The sequence below is a fragment of the Mobula birostris genome, chromosome 17 (genome assembly GCF_030028105.1).
Source record: "Mobula birostris isolate sMobBir1 chromosome 17, sMobBir1.hap1, whole genome shotgun sequence".
Taxonomy (NCBI): Eukaryota; Metazoa; Chordata; class Chondrichthyes; order Myliobatiformes; family Myliobatidae; genus Mobula; species Mobula birostris.
Genome location: NC_092386.1, coordinates 55798470 through 55814109, shown reverse-complemented (window position 1 = coordinate 55814109; position 15640 = coordinate 55798470). Strand labels below are relative to the sequence as shown.

The window sequence follows — 15640 nt, the reverse complement described above, 5'->3', positions numbered from 1 at the left end:
CCTTACTCCACTCCCAAAATCAGAAATCAATATCTTTCTTGTTTAATAATGTTAATCTACCTTCAGTACAAGGAGTAATTTAAGCTGACACTAAGCTACAAATTTCAGTACAAACCTGAGGTTAATAAGTTTATTTAGTAAGACTGGGTCAGTCCTAGTGAACTACATAATCAAAGTTCAAAACGTGAATGACTTCCTGCAACTTTCTTCTGTTGCAGAAAGTGCATTTAGGCATGTACCATTTCCTGCTCATTCAGATTTCCCTGAAAACCAGTTACCAAAATTTGTCCTTTTCAAGGAAAATTGTTTAAGATAGATTTTGACTCCTCCACGTACACTTATGGGAGGAAATACGAGAATGCCTCGTGGAACATGGCATTACCGATCTGTTACTTTAAGTCTATGGATTTAAACAGCACCAACACAAATTGCACTACACAGAACTGGACTACTGGTGTAAACACATTATTCACATCTGGTTAAGTATCAATAGCTAAAAGCAAATTACAATGATAAATTTACATATTGTTTAAATGTTTTTAAGTTTTAAAGCTACTTAAACGATGGGTTCAAGTTGTACTTGCCAACTGCTTTGCAAATCCCAGTGGCTGGATCCATTTGATATCCTTGGTGACATTCACATTTGTAACTTCCTTCCAAATTGATGCAAATTTGACTACATGTTGCAAGATTTTGACATTCATCAATATCTGAAGAAAAGTAAAAAATCATTTCATTTTTTTTTGCTGGTCGATTCTGCCATAACCTGCTTAGAAACTCAACATACCTACACAGTCCCTTTCAACTAGCTGAAATCCTGCAGGACATCCACATTTGTACCCAATTAGTAGATCGATGCAGATATGAGAACAACCTCCATTGTTCATTAAACATTCATTTACATCTGTAGGAACAAGAAAGCCAAGTAACTATACACTTGCTCCTAACGCGATGTGCATTTACAGTAGACTTTTCACACGTTATTGCATGCGAATTTCAGCATCAGTAGAAATTACATTTATTTTACCATACAGCACAGGGTGGGCCCTTCTGGCCCTTCAAGCCACGCCGCCCCAGCAACCGCTGACAAACCCGATTAACCCTAACCTAATCACGGGAAAATTTACAATGACCAACTAACCTAGCTGGCACGTCTTTGGACTGTGGGAGGAAACCAGAGGACTCAGGAGAAAACCCATGCATTCCACTGGGAGATACAGAGAGACTCCCTACAGAATGGTGCCAGACTGAACTCTGGAATGCCCTGACATATAATAGCGTCGCGTGAACCGCTACGTTATTGTGGTAGAAATTCGTTAAAGTTACATAACTAGTAAGGTAATCAATTCAGCCAAACCAAATATTAGAAGGAGGATGGTGCCTAACGGCAACTCCTTTGCTTGCATCTCTGGAGAGAGTTCTACTTCTATCTTTGATTTCTTTTTCCTTGAAGATCCTGACCTGGATTTGCACGCTGACTTTGGTTCTTTGCAGAAACGGAACCCACTCCCAGGACCTCACAACTATTCGCTTTTCGAAAGGCCAAGGATTCAGCCTGGAAGACTAGCGTGCCTTCAGAGTGCCGGATTTTCATGGCTCTGGAGCTGGGCGGATTCAAGGCCGGTGTCACTGCCAGATGCGTTGTGGGAAGTGGAAGATCATAAGCAGCGAGCTGGCTGGGTGCCCAGAGACCCGAGTTCTTTGGGTACAGAACTCAGAAAAAGCGACACAACAGACTTTTAACATCGTAAATCAGCAAGTTGCTTGTTATGTCTCCACTCTTGCTGTGAAACGGGGACACCTCTTTTTCCATCATTAGGGAGAGCGAGAGCCTGTGGTATGCCAAATTACCAGGTGAACGTGTAGCCTTTGGGGTACTGGAAATCTGTGTCTTTATTGATGCTTTGCTGCACATCTGAGTGCTCGGTGGGGTGTGCCGACGCATTTTTGCTGGTGGGGTAAGTTGGGGGGGGTCGTTGCTTTGCTGCTGCTTGTGCATGGGAGGGGAGAGCTGGGGGGGCTTTGGGGTTCTAATGTTTAACTGTCATTCATTCTTTGGGGAACTCTGTTTTCATAGATGTTGGTGAAGAAAAAGAATTTCAGGATGTATACTGTATACATTTCTCTGATATTAAATGTACCTATTGAAACCTATTGAACTCATTTTCTCCAGATTATATTTTAAAGCCATAAACATGAGGAAAATCTGCAAATGTTGGCAATCCAAGCAGCACACACATAATACCGGAGGGACTCAGCAGGCCAGGGAGTATCTATAGAAAAGAGTACAGTTGGCGTTTCAGGCCGAGACCCTTCTTCAGGACTGGAAAAGAAGGGGAAAGACACCAGCATAAAAAGGTGGGAGGAGGGGAAGGAAGACAAGCTAGAAGGTGATAAGTGAAGCCAGGTGGGTGGGAAAGGTAAAGGGCTGGAGAGGAAGGAATCTGATAGGAGCGGAGAGTGGACTGCAGGAGAAAGAGAAGGAGGAGGGGCATCGGGGGGAGGTTGGAGAGTATCCAACATTGTTCACACAAAGTTCTGGAGGAACTCGGCCGGCTAGGCAGCATCCACGGAAAAGAGTTGACATTTCGGCCGAGACCCTTCACCAGGGCTGGGAGGAGCAAAAAGGCAAATGTCTGAACAGTATGAGGGTGGGGGAGGGGTGGATGTACAAGGCAGATGGTGATAGATGAATCTGGGAGTGGGAGGGGAACGGGTGAAACGAAGAGCTGGGAAAGAGATACTTCTGGTAATTGCCCTACCCTCTCTTTCACCTTTCCCTTTCTTCCATTGTCTTCTACCATTTCCTATCAGATTCCCCCTTCCCTAGCCCATTATCTCTTTCACCAACTGACTTCCTACTCTGTACTTACACCTCCCCCTCCCCGGTTTCACCTATCACCTTTGTGACGCCAAGCAAAGCTATCGGACAATTGATGCTAATGAGAGAAATAAGAAAGACAATGGAGAAACATTCAAAATGCTAATAAGAGAGAAGAGAGGGATTCACAGAAAAGAAACACAATTCAGAATATTGACAGACCGGTTGCTTTGAACCTGAACTGTTTGAAGTCTGATGGACAGGTGATACCCCAGCAGGGGGATAAAAAGAGCAGGTTTGCTAAGGCACGCGACATACCACGAGACCCTGGGAAGAGCAGTGTACCCCCACAAGCTGGTGGGAGGTTGGAGGACCGGTTCGCGGGAACCGACCAGAGGCTCACAGGGTGTAAAGGTACAATTGGTGGGAACCTGGGGTGTGTGTCTGCCCTTGCCTGGGTGCCGGGTTCACCGCAGAAGAACGATCATATCTGGAAAGGAGGGGTCACAGTCGGTGACCACAGTGGGGATTAGAAGACATCAAAGGTCTGCCTGAACCAAATTATGTATGTGTGTGTGTGTGTGTATATGTATGTGTGTGTGTATATATATATAAAATACTATATTACTTATGTCTTTAATAAAACTTTATTAGTTCCTAGCAATCCAGACTCCAACTAGTGTTACATTTCTGCTGGTTTGGCAACCCAGTTACAGGGTAACGTAACACCTTGTACTCCTTCCCCTTCCCCCACTTTATTACTCTGATTTCATTTTTTTCTCGTGCAGAGTCTTGGCCCAAAACACAAAATGTTTAGTCTTTTCCATAGATGCTGCCTAACCTGCTGCGTTCCTCCAGCATTTTGTGTGTGTGTTAATGCTTGGATACTCTGCAACCTCCCCTGGTGCTCTATCTCCTTCCCTTTCTCCTATGATCCACTCTCCACTCCTGTCAGATTGCTTCCTCTCCTTTACCTTTCCCATCCACATGGCTTCACCTATCACCTCCTAGCTATCCTCTTCCCCCTTCCCCCACTTTTTATGCTGGTGCCTTCCCGCTTCCTTTCCAGTCATGAAGAAGGGTCTCGGCCCAAAATGTCAACTATTTACTCTTTTCCATAAATGCTGCCTGGCTTGCTGAGTTCCTCTGACATTTTGTGTGTGTTGCTTAGATTTTAAAGTACTTACTACATCCTTTAGAGGGTTCATCACTCCAGTCCTTGCAGTCTTGATGTCGATCACACACTTGAGACATATCTATGCATTCTCCACTTTGACATCTGAAGTCATTTGATCCTGTGCAATCTAAAGGTAAGAGACTATCTAAATCTCAAGCGATTAATAAACTTAAACATTAGCTGATACTTTAGTGAATTAGCAACCTACCACTCTTGCAGATGGCTTCATCACTACCGTCAGGGCAGTCTCTAAATCCATTACACAGTTTACTTTGATGGACACAGTCACTGCTACCACATCTGAAATCATCTTGTCCGCAAGTGAGCGGAGCTGGAATCAAAATGCAGTGTTTGTAAAATCAATCCCTGCCTAGCATTGGGCTAGCATTTTAGGTACATAATTTGAACAGTTTAATAGCTGGCTGAAAATTTATTTGCAGTAGATCCGAAAAGAATTTAGATTTTGGTCTTAAACTGGATTTCATCTTTGTGGTTTCGAATGGACATGGTACAAGAATGCATGATAATAGGTATAGTCTACCTGGTCTCTCAAAGCCAGCGCTACCATGCAACATTGTCACTACATAGTCTGGCCTCAACTCTTTTGTGCCATTCAAAATAACCCTCAATTCCTTGACCTTTCATACATCTTCACCTTGAATACATCTACAATTCACCACCATCGGGGTAGAGTTCCAAAGATTCACCACTATCCGGTGCTCATTAAGCTTGTGCATCCACAAAACTTGAGAATGAGAAGGTTTTAGTTTAAAAAGTTGATTTAGAAAAATCACTGGTTTAGATTTGATGTATAATTGATCAATTGCAGAGCAGAGACCTGTGTAACATCCCTGTGCATTAGAAACTGCAGCTTAGCTTTGGTATTGATGGACATTAGGAAGATTTTAGTTAAAATCAGACATAAATACAAGGCTGGTATAAGAAAAAGTATCAACTAAATTGTAACTTGTGGCTGGGTGGGATAGCTCCAAACAGTTCACCTCGCTGACTAGGATCAAGTTTACAAAATAAAACCTTACTGGAAAATAAACTTCAAAAGTAAAGTGGTCTAGAGTTACTTGTCCAAGGAGTGCATGAATTTAAACAGTTATTCAGTAACAAGACAATTTTTGCTCCTGGGATATTATTCTCGAAGTAGCCTTAGCAGAAACCAAGAAGTCGTATATCAAAAGTGACTGGGCAATTGAAACAAAAATTTAAAGCATGCAGATACGCAGCCAATACAAAACTACATTAGAATGAGAGATGCGATGTAGAACCGGGAACATGGGACAGTATATCATAGCAGTAGAAGGTCTGGCTCACTACAGTTGTACTGATCATGATGCACATCTAAACTACTCCCATCTGTCTGCATGTGCTATGGTTCCCTCTGTTCCCTAGCTCTTCATATGCCCATCCAAATGATCCTTAAATATTGCTATTTATCTACTTCCACCACCAACTATGGAAGTGTATCAGTACAGATACTACAGAACCCTGCCTTGTAAATCACCTTTAAAGTAAAGTAAAAAGATTAAGGCATCCGTTAGTCTTGCGAGACCATGGATCTGCGCCTGGAAAGTCTTCACTCTCCAGGGCGCAGGCCTGGGCAAGGTTGTATGGAAAACCAGCAGTTGCCCATGCTGCAAGTCTCCCCTCTCCACGACACCAATGTTGTCCAAGGGAAGGGCATTAGGATCCATACAGCTTGGCACTAGTGTCGTCGCAGAGCAATGTGTGATGAAGTGCCTTGCTCAAGGACACAACACGTTCCCTCAGCTGGGGCACAAACTCACAACCTTCAGGTCACTAGTCCAGTGCCTTAACCACTCGGCCACGTGCCCACACAAGTAAAAAGATTAGCTTTATTTGTTACATGCACATTGAAATATGCAGTGAAATGTACTGTTTGCATCAATGACCTACACAGCAAAGTATGCTGGGGGCAGCCCATAGATGTTGCATGCATCCAATGCCAACAAACCATGATCACACCTTGTTAATCCTAACTCGTATGCCTCCTATACGTGAGGGGAAGCTGGAGCACTCAGAGGAAACCTATGCAGTTATGGGGAGAACATGCAAACTCCTCACAGACGGTGAATTAAATCCCAATCTTACAGTTGGTGGTGTAAAACATAACGGTGACTCCTACGCTGCCGTGTCGCCCTGTTAATGACACTTCCAATCCATGCAGATAATCCAGTAGGAAAGAATATGACAAGTGAAATATAATTAAAATCAGAAAGTCATCCAAATATACACAGAAAACGAATGTTGAGAAATGTTGCTCAAGGGGGCATGAGTCACATTGTACACAAGTCACTGAAAACTCACATTCCAAGTGCAGATTACTGACTGTTGGAGCAATTTGTACTGCCATTATATCAGGTTTTGTTCAGAAGGACCTGTGGTTTTGTGCAGTGTTATTCTCCTGGCCCAAGTGATTGCGAGAAGATGGCAGCACGGTGCAGCTCGCAGCGGCCACTCCGGTGGTGATGTCTGTTATTTGTCAAGTAGGGTGCCGTGCACAATCCTGATTTGATGGAGATGGACGTGAGAGCACAGAGGAACATCTGGTGAAACTTCTGAAATGCCTGCTTCGCTGCCGCTGCTACTGTGTGATCCAGAATCTCCGGAGGAGAAGGCCCCGAGTCCCTGGCTTTGCTTATTGCTCGGCGGCCAGGGCGGGGTCGAAGCGCTCGGCAGAGGATGGTGCTCGGAGAGGCTGTGTCGAAGGGGCTGGTCGGAGGCTCGAAGTTTTCGGACAGAGTCGGCTGCGGTCGGGTGCTTCCAATGGTGCTGCAGCGGCAAGTTGGCGGTGCTTGGATGTTCATGGCAGGGAGAGTTCCTCCCTTCTGCCGCCTGCGTGGGATGATGAGTCTATTGGGACTTTGAGACTTTTTTCTTTACCGTGCCCATGGTCTGCTCTTTATCAAATTATGGTATTGCTTTGCACTGTTGTAACTATATGTTATAATTACGTGGTTTTGTCAGTTTTAGTCTTGGTTTGTCCTGTGTTTTCTTGTGATATCATTCTGGAGGAACATTGTATCATTTTTTTAATGCATGCATTTCTAAGTGACAAACTGAACTGAAATCAAACTGAATCAAAAAAATCAAAGTATATACAAACATGAAAAACTGTGATGGATGCTTAACTGTATTCTCTAGGGTTAAAGAAAGAGGGATGATTCCATTGGGAAAAAAAAGAATTCTTACAGGATTCAGAATGGATGTCGGATGTTTCCCCGGTTTTGTTTCTAGAGAGATTTATGGGGGGGGGGGTGATGAGGAGAGGGTAGATTACAGAAACATTTTCTAGAGTGGTTAATTTTTGGAATTCACGTTTGCTGAGGATAGTGATGCCTAAGTCAGAGTTCAGTTTTGGTAGATCTCTGCATGGAAGAGAATTGAGGGCTGTACAGATCATGCAGAAAAATAGAGCCAATCACAACCCTGAAAGGCAGAGCGCAGGCTAAAAAGAAAGACAGCCCACCCCTGCCTTATTTGTTATGTTAGAGATTGAATGAAAATGTCTAATGTAATGCAGAGTACGAAGTATGATGTACAAGGGCTGGAAAGTCACAGGTTCATGAAAGGAGTTCTGACAAGTAATGTGAAAATTGCTCTCCACAGATGTTGCGTGACCTGAGTAATTTGAGCATTGTTTTAATTACAGCAAATTAGAGAGTTTAACAGGAGGGCAAAGAGATAATGCACACGCTGGAAATGAGCCAAGTACATACTAAAATGAATAAATAAACATAATGCAGCTAACTAGTGACAGCAATAACAGCTGTATTTTAAAAGGCAAACATCACAGTACAAATGGAGAATCAGAAATCCAGAGCAACAATTAATGTGTAGGCGTAAATTAATCATTTGAATTGAAAGGTTCTGTAAAATCTCAACTGTTCTAATTTAATCAGACATCACAAACTTGTAGAAGTCCAGATATCATTTCGGGAACTGTAACTGCTGACTGCCATTAAGGGGTACCTGTCAACAATATGTACGTTTGTATATCAAGTTTACTGTTTTAATTTAATTTAGTTTTATATGGAGATACAGCACGAAATACCTTCTGGCCCACCAAGTCATGTTACCCAGCAACCCACTTATTTAACCCCTAGCCTAATTACAGGACAATTTAGAATGACTAATTAACCTATTGACCAGTTATCTTTGGACTGTGGGAGAAAACCCATGCATATATGGGAGGAACGTACGGACTTTTTACAGAGGATGCCGCAACGGAACCCCGAATTCCATTTCCTCGAGCTGTAGTAGTGTCGCGCTAATCACTACGCTACTATAGCACCTTAGGTAGAAAGCTAGCTTTTGCTCATTCCTGACGAGATTAGAGTTAAGCATTCATTACCTCTCCTCACCCCAACAACGACCTACCCTGTAAAGCTTGTTCCCCAGCACCCTCTGCTTTAGGATTATTAACAGATCTCCTCGAACATGTTATTCTCAGCAGTTCAGTCAAAATGACCACATCCTTCTACGCAGAGACAACCACAACCAATTTAAGTCAATGGTACATGGCGCGAAGACAGAGCTACTTACCACAATTGATTTCGTCACTCCCATCTTGACAGTCTGTATCACCATCACAATGCCACTTACTATGAACGCATTGGCCAGAACCACAACGAAATTCACCAGGAGAGCAAACCGTAGGAGGAAGGGTAATATGCCCACAGCGTTCAGGAGATTCATCGGATTGATCACTGCAATCAGCATTTGTATCACATACCCAGCCCATGGGAATACACTGAGAACTATTGCACCGAAACTCATGTGGGCCACACTTGGAAGGAACACAATTCCTTTCATCACTTCCATCACCACAGTCATCTTCACCATTGCACATGAATGATATCGAAATGCATTTGCCAGTGGAGCAAGTAAATTCTTTTTGACTACACGTAAGGTTGCCTGGAACAAGACAAGGTAGATAGTTTAGTTTGTTTGATAGGCTTAAGATCACGGCAAGAAGTCTTTCAAATCTTGCATCTCTTCTTCAAATTTTGACAGTAATTAAATTTGAAGTTTGTCCTTTAGAAGAGATTAAGTGGACAACAGGGAAGAAGTGCTTTTCCCAGTTGCAAAATGTAAAGAGTGGTAACAAAAGCCTGCAGACATTAGAATTTGGAGCAAAAAAAACCCACAAACCACTGGAGGAAAACTGAGGGCCAAGCAGCATCTGTATAGGGAAATGGACAGTCAACATTTCAAGTCTCAAGTATTGTTGGGGCCTAGGACTTAAATTCCTGCAATTTATGAAATTTGCTGATGACAATTACGGGTAGCAGAGTTAGTTGTGAGAGGACATAAGGCTATAAAATAAAAAGGTACCAAGCTATGCAGGTGTTGGATACAATACTGGAAATGCCCAGATCAAGATGTTCAGTATTCTGATTATAGGTTTCCAACATTTTTTTCTAACTACTCAACCAGATGGAATCAATGATAAATTTTAAACAACCATGATATGGCCCCATCACAAAACTTCCCCACACCAGTGAATTTAAGTTCCCTTTCCTCACTTTGATACAAGGGCCATTGAGCTGAAACGTGACCATTTTCTCTCCAGATGCATTCTGACTTGTACAAGTTAGAGAAGGCAACGGCAAAAGGAGTGTGAGATGGAAAAGTAAACATCTTGATTTTGTAATGAATAGAGCAGCATATTATTAAACTGTCAAGATTGCAGCACTTGTGCTGTGCAGAAAGATAAGATGTCAAAGGGCATGGTTTGCAGAAGTTTCTAAATGGGTATACTTAATAAATTTGATGATGGGCAAATGTTATGAGGAGGGAATATAAATAAAAATATAAATTATTTGCTTCTAAAAGCATTTGTGAGAGTACATTCTGCACAGGTCTTATTTGAGGATGGATGCTGACCTATAGGAAGGAGCACAAGAATAGACTAGTAGTTGGAATGTATGGTCATCTTCCATTCACTGAAGATCAAGGCAACTTGACTGAAACAAAATCCCAAAGGAAACTGGCAAATGTGGAGTGCATGCACTATAAACATGGTTACTATTTAAAATGAAAATGTCACCTGTTTAAGACAAGCCAAGCAGTCTCAAGGGTCAGAAGTCTGCTTTATAAAGCACTGGTCACTGGTGAGGATTATTGTGAGCAGCTTGGGGCCCTCATCTTAGAAAGGCCAAGCTGAAACTGGAGAGAGTTCAAAGAAGACTCACAAAAATGATTCCAGGACTGAATGGTTTGTCATATGAAGAGCATTTGATGGCTCTGGGATTGTATCCACTGGAATTCAGAAGAATGAGGGGTGACCTTATTGAAACCTATCGAATGGTGAAAGGCCTTGATAGAGTAGATGTGGAGGGGATGTTTCCTATGGTGGTAGAGTCGAAGACCAGATGACACAGCCTCAGAATAGAGGGCTGTCCTTTTAGAACGGAGGTGAGGAGGAATTTCTTCAGTCAGAGAGTGGTGAATCTGTGGAATTCTTCGCCACAGGCAGTTGTGTTGGCCAAGTCATTACGCATACTTAAGGCAGAGGTTGATAGATACTTGATTGGTCAGGGTGTCAAGAGATATGGAGAGAAGGCAGGAGATTGGGGCTGAGAGGAAAACTGGATCAGCCATGATGAAATGGCGGAGTAGACTCGACAGGCCAAATGGACCAATTCTGCTCCTATATCTTATGGTCTAAGTCTTTGGAACCAGTCTTCAAAATGGATAAGTAAGCAGAGTACAGAAAATTTAAGGCAAACAAAGGTAAATTTTTAATAGGCTGAGGTAGGGTAGAGGGTTGGGGTATCTCTGGAGTAGCAGGAACACATAGTGGAGATCGGTCAGATCAGCCATGTTTTTACAAATGGCAAGACAGACTTGAGGAACTGGGTGGCTCACTCCAACTCCCAATTCATATATTTATGTTCCACATCATCCCCAAGAATGTGCACAAGTTGTAAGGCTACTTTTATTTTGCCCGCAGCCACACTTAGATTAATCTTCCAACTGTTCTCATCTTTTTCCTATCTTTGAACACATTCTTTCTGGTATTCCTTCACAACCAAGTACAAACATTAGCTGAAAGACTCCAATTGTGCATACTTTCTTAAAATGAAAATCTAACAGCAGCAGATCTTTGCAAACCAAAAGTGATCAAGTTAACTTCATCAACTGAATTTGCACTTAATGGATTAATCGATAAACTGATATGCTTCCAAGAGGAAGAAATCTGATTAAATTGATTTCATTTATTGTGGCAATGTACAGCTTAGCAATGCTTTGTCAAAACTATTAGTATTACTTGCGTACATGTTATATATCTACCATTCTTGCCTCTTTAAAAACACAGGATCACTGATTTGATGATCTTCAAAGATTGATATCTTATTAATTTTTTCCCTCCAAGGTGTTTTTCACGAGGACTTGCAGGCCAAGGTTCAATTTGGTGTCAGAGTGAAGATTAAAAGGCAGTGGTTTCGACTTACCACAGTTCTCTTCATCACTGCCTGAAATGCAATCCCTTTCACCATCACATTTCCAGTCAATAGGAATACACTGAAGGGAATCAGTGCCACAACTGATTTCATTCATACGACAGGTTCTTATGTCTAAAACAACAAGGCAGTTAGTTCAGACTCAAACACAGTCTGACCAAGAGATCCAGACCCAAAATATCAACCGTTTCTTTCTCCAGATGCTGCCCAACCTGCTGAGTGTTTCCAATATTTTGTTTTTAATAACACAAATAGCTTGCTGATACTAACCAGAAGACTCACCCAACATTGCCACTATGAGGTTCTTCCATCAGAAGAAAAGACCAACTTAGGGGAAAGACTATAATCTTGGGCAGTTTATCTAATTTCAACTGGACCTGGACAAGGCTGCATTTTGGTAATAATATTTTTAATTTTCATCCTTTTGAAATTAAAAACCTGGTATGTTCATTGCTAGTTTACAACATTATCCAAGTACAACTTGCATTCAGTTTTATTAATTTGTAGTTTTTGTTGTGCTTAAACAACTCAAATCAAAATTTATCCCATTTCACAGCAAACAGAGAAATCTGAAGTTTTCCAAGCGGAACTTTAAACAATTGTTTGAAACTGCAAGATGCTCCCTTTGTTCTAAACCAAGTGAATTTAAAACAATGGCGTCATCCAGAAACATGTTCAATGTTTTTAAAGGGGATAAACTACCTTTAAACCAACCAGGCAAATAGACTATAGGTGCAGGAGTAGGCCATTCGGCCCTTCTCAGTAACCCATTTATCAAGTGGAGAGTTGAGCAGCAGCTGGGAAAATCCAAGTTAAATGCAATTGGCCTAGCGATTTTGTAAAAGAATGATTCCCAGGAGGTTTTAAAGTGGACAATTTGCTCAATGTTGAAAAAAAATGAATTTGGAGTACTGAAGACAAATACAAAGCTATAGAAGTGTGATTACACAATACAGATAAGATCAAAAACTTACGACAGGTTTCAGGGGCCTCATCAATACCGTCTTTGCAGTCAGTACTGCCATCACACTGCCATTTACTGGGTATACATTGCCCATCAAGACAGGTGAAATCAGTCTTATGACAGGTAGCATTAGCTAGGAAAACAAATTTAATTCAAACAGTACTTAATAAGTAGTGTTTACTCAATGCTGCTGGAACTACCAGACCTGATATTGTGAAATCTAATTTTTGATGGCTACAATTACATTTGGCTTCAGTAAGCATTCTACTGAAATTTTACTGATTGCCTTAGGTAATCATTCTCTTTTATTAAGCCAAAGATTTGGGACTGGGGAAGATGAGGATAGAATAAAATAGAACATGCTTCTCATAACAATTACACTAAAAAAAAACCTTTAGATTTGAGTCATTGCTCCATCAGCAACTTTTGAATTTGTCTGGAAGCGAAAAGTCTAAAATTGAGCAAAAAAAAAACAGGTGTGCTGGAACCAGTGAGGCAGCTAATGGTGGCCGACAAGTTCTGCTTTTGCTTCTGGCCAATGCTGGCAACATGAAGTTGAACCTGAGTTTTATCATCTGCAGTCCTGAGTGCCTAGACCAGTGGTCCCCAACCTCCGGGCCGCAGACCAATACATTGCCATGAAGCATGCAGGGGTGCAGCGGTAGCCGGGACGCACCCAGCACATCTTTAGGAAAAAAGCCGAAATAAACAAGCTAATTAATTAGGTGCCGCCCGGCATGTAAATGTCGGCCCAGATCAGAGGCGACAACAACTTAAGATGGTATTGTAAAGTCTTCCCAAGATTTGGAGTTACTCAGCATGGAAAAAGACCCTTCAGCCAGCTCCCCTAAACCAACCAAGTTGCATAACTGAGCTCAATCTTATTTGCCCATACCTGTTCCACATCCCTCTCAGCCTTTCCAAATAATGTACCTCACCAAATGCCTTTTCTCATTATATCTGCCTCTAACATCTTCTCCAGCAGTTCTTTCCATTCTGTGCACCACCACCGGTAAAACAAGTTGGATCTCAAGTGCCCCGATGAATCTTTCCACTCTCACTTTTGCCCGTGTCCTATAGCGTTGGACTACCCTACCCAAGGGAAATGCCTGGGGCATTTAGAAAGTTTACCCCTCAGCCTCTTGCATTCCACAGAACCGAGTCCAAGCCTATCCAGCCTCACAACTCAAAACCTTGTCACAGCAATATCCCCATATCATTTTTTTTGCACCTTTCAGTGTAATGACATCCTTCCTTTGGCAGGGTGACCAGAAATGCACACAGCGCTCCAAATGTGGAGTTAATATCCTGACTACAGAGGGCCAAGTGCCTTTTTCAACACCCTGGCTACCAACGTCATCACTTTCAAAGAACTATGGACATGTTCTACAACTCTCCATTATATTGCAAGTTCTGTCCTGGTTTGTCTTACCAACGCGCCACACCGCACATCGGAATCAAACTCCACTGCCATTCTTCATCACACTGGCCTAGTTGATCAAGATGCTGCATTCATCTCAGATAACCCCCACAGAGGCTCTGTAATTACTTCCTAGACACATTTGAACAAGCCCCAAGGATGAATTGATCTTTATGTATTTTAAGGCCTCCACGCCTCCCCTAATGTATACTCTTTTCAAGATATCACTAACTTGGAGTCCCGTAGTATCACTGACTTCCACGGGAAATACAGACAAATATTTGTTTAGGATCTCAACCCCCATTTCCTGTGGCTCCAAGAAGATGACCTTGCTTATCTCTAAGGAGCCCTATTCTCTCCCGAGTTATTTGCTTGGCTTTAATGCATCGGAAAATCCAAAAAAAAACATTACTTTACATTATCTGCCAAAACCATTTTGTGCTCCTTTTTGCCCTCCCCCAATGATTTTCCTTGCATTCTACTCCTACATTCTAATCTCAAAGGATTCATTTGATCCTCAGCTGCCCATACCAGACACGCACTCAGTGGCCACTTTATTAGGTAGCCCCCCCGTAGGTTCAACGTGTTGTGTGTTCAGAGATGTTCTCAGCACACCATTGCTATAACTGTGGTTATCTGAGTTACTGTCACCTTTCTGTCAGCCTGAACTGGTTTGGCCATTCTCCTCCAACTTCTCATTAACAATATGTTTTTGCCCACAGAACAGCCACTCACTGGATGTCTTTTTGTTTCTCGCACCATTCTCTGTAAACTCTAGAGACTGTTTTGAGTGCAAATACCAGGAGATCAGCAGTTTCTGAGATACACAATCTACCCTGTCTGGCACCAACAATCATTCCGCAGTCAAACTCACTTAGATCACATTTTTCCACATTCTGATGTCTGGTCTGAACAACAACTGAACCTTTTGACCATGTTTTCATGCTTTTATGCATTAAAGTGCTGCCGCATGATTGGATGATTAAATATTTGCATTAACGATAAGATGTACCTAATAAAGTGGCCACTGAATGTATGTCAAAGATTAATCCTGTTCCAAAATTAAATATACTGTGAAACATTACTGCATCCAAAATTTTTCTAGTGACTATTTCAATCACATGCCACTGAGACATTTGCTCAATTGAATTGTGTACCTCTGGAAGTAAAGATATTCAGTGTCTAGCAGGTTTAATAATCAATACAATAGCTGTTGGAATTAAATCGAAAAGGTAATTAAAGATGGAATAAGTGAAATCTTCAACTAAGAATGACTTTGCAGGAATAGTGTCATGGAACTGAAAATATATGATATTAAATCTTAAGAATGAAATCACTCAACTAACACAAATCAGTTTGGTCACACCAAATCTCATTGGGCCAATGACCCATTAATTTACTTCTTACAAATCTTTTCCAATTAAGCTTGATTTTAACATCTAATTCATTGTACCTCTGCACCAAGTTTCTCCAAATGCAACAGTGCGAGTTTCAAAACAGTTTACCTGCTTTACACTCCCTTTCGTTTTCCACATCCACTCCAGACGGACACACACAAGTGAATTTGGGTAACTGATCAATGTGTGGAGCAGGGAGGCACAGGTACTTACAACCTCCACTTTTCAGCTTTTCGTTGCACCAATTTTTGCCTGTACGAGCACGGAGAAATTTCAAAGTCAGTAATTTGGGAAAATTCAGAGTAGACCTTGGTAGAGGCAGCTACTTTTTTATGACAGCACACCATTATAACGGCAAA

At 41.9% G+C, this 15640-nt stretch overlaps 1 protein-coding gene across 1 annotated transcript in view; it reads right to left on the bottom strand.

The window, feature by feature from the left end:
• The window catches only part of LOC140211443 (low-density lipoprotein receptor-related protein 2-like), a 68074-nt gene that overhangs the window by 10589 nt on the left and 41845 nt on the right, over positions 1-15640 (bottom strand). Inside the window, exons 25-32 of the mRNA XM_072281152.1 lie at positions 15390-15533; positions 12475-12597; positions 11492-11614; positions 8577-8948; positions 4207-4329; positions 4009-4125; positions 788-904; positions 585-710 (exon numbers count right to left, since the gene is read on the bottom strand). Of these exons, the coding sequence (XP_072137253.1) occupies positions 585-710; positions 788-904; positions 4009-4125; positions 4207-4329; positions 8577-8948; positions 11492-11614; positions 12475-12597; positions 15390-15533 (1245 nt within the window). The remainder of the gene's footprint in view (positions 1-584; positions 711-787; positions 905-4008; positions 4126-4206; positions 4330-8576; positions 8949-11491; positions 11615-12474; positions 12598-15389; positions 15534-15640) is intronic.